Genomic DNA, 308 nt, shown 5'->3' with positions numbered 1-308 from the left:
TGCATATGGTGGTGTTGCTGCCTGTGCTGCTGCTTCTGCTGCTGATACAGCTGGTGCTGCTGCTGCTGCTCCTGCTGCTGCTGCTGCTGCTGCTGCTGCTGCTGCAGCAGGGCAAGCGATGTCTATGGCGCTGCATGCGTCTTCCTTCAGCTTCAGGGTCAGCACACCCTAAACAAAAAATAAAAACAAAATAAATAAATAAAATAAATAAAATAAAATAATAAATAAATATAAAGAAATAAAAACAAAGAGAAGGAAAAAGAAAAAAAAAGAAGCAGCAATGCATCCAATTCTATGCTGCAGCTGTA

The 308-nt window shown here is 41.6% G+C and overlaps 1 protein-coding gene across 1 annotated transcript in view; it reads right to left on the bottom strand.

The window, feature by feature from the left end:
* EMH_0051450 (uncharacterized protein) overlaps positions 1 to 136 on the bottom strand; it is a gene marked incomplete at both ends in the record, with an annotated part of 1257 nt that extends 1121 nt beyond the window's left edge. The window contains one exon of the mRNA XM_013496752.1: positions 2 to 136. Within this exon, the coding sequence (XP_013352206.1) occupies positions 2 to 136 (135 nt within the window). The remainder of the gene's footprint in view (position 1) is intronic.
* Positions 137 to 308: the final 172 nt, after the last annotated feature.

This window comes from Eimeria mitis, genomic scaffold (assembly GCF_000499745.2).
Source record: "Eimeria mitis Houghton genomic scaffold, Emh_scaff2277, whole genome shotgun sequence".
Classification (NCBI taxonomy): Eukaryota; Apicomplexa; class Conoidasida; order Eucoccidiorida; family Eimeriidae; genus Eimeria; species Eimeria mitis.
This window is presented reverse-complemented; position numbering and strand designations above follow the sequence as displayed.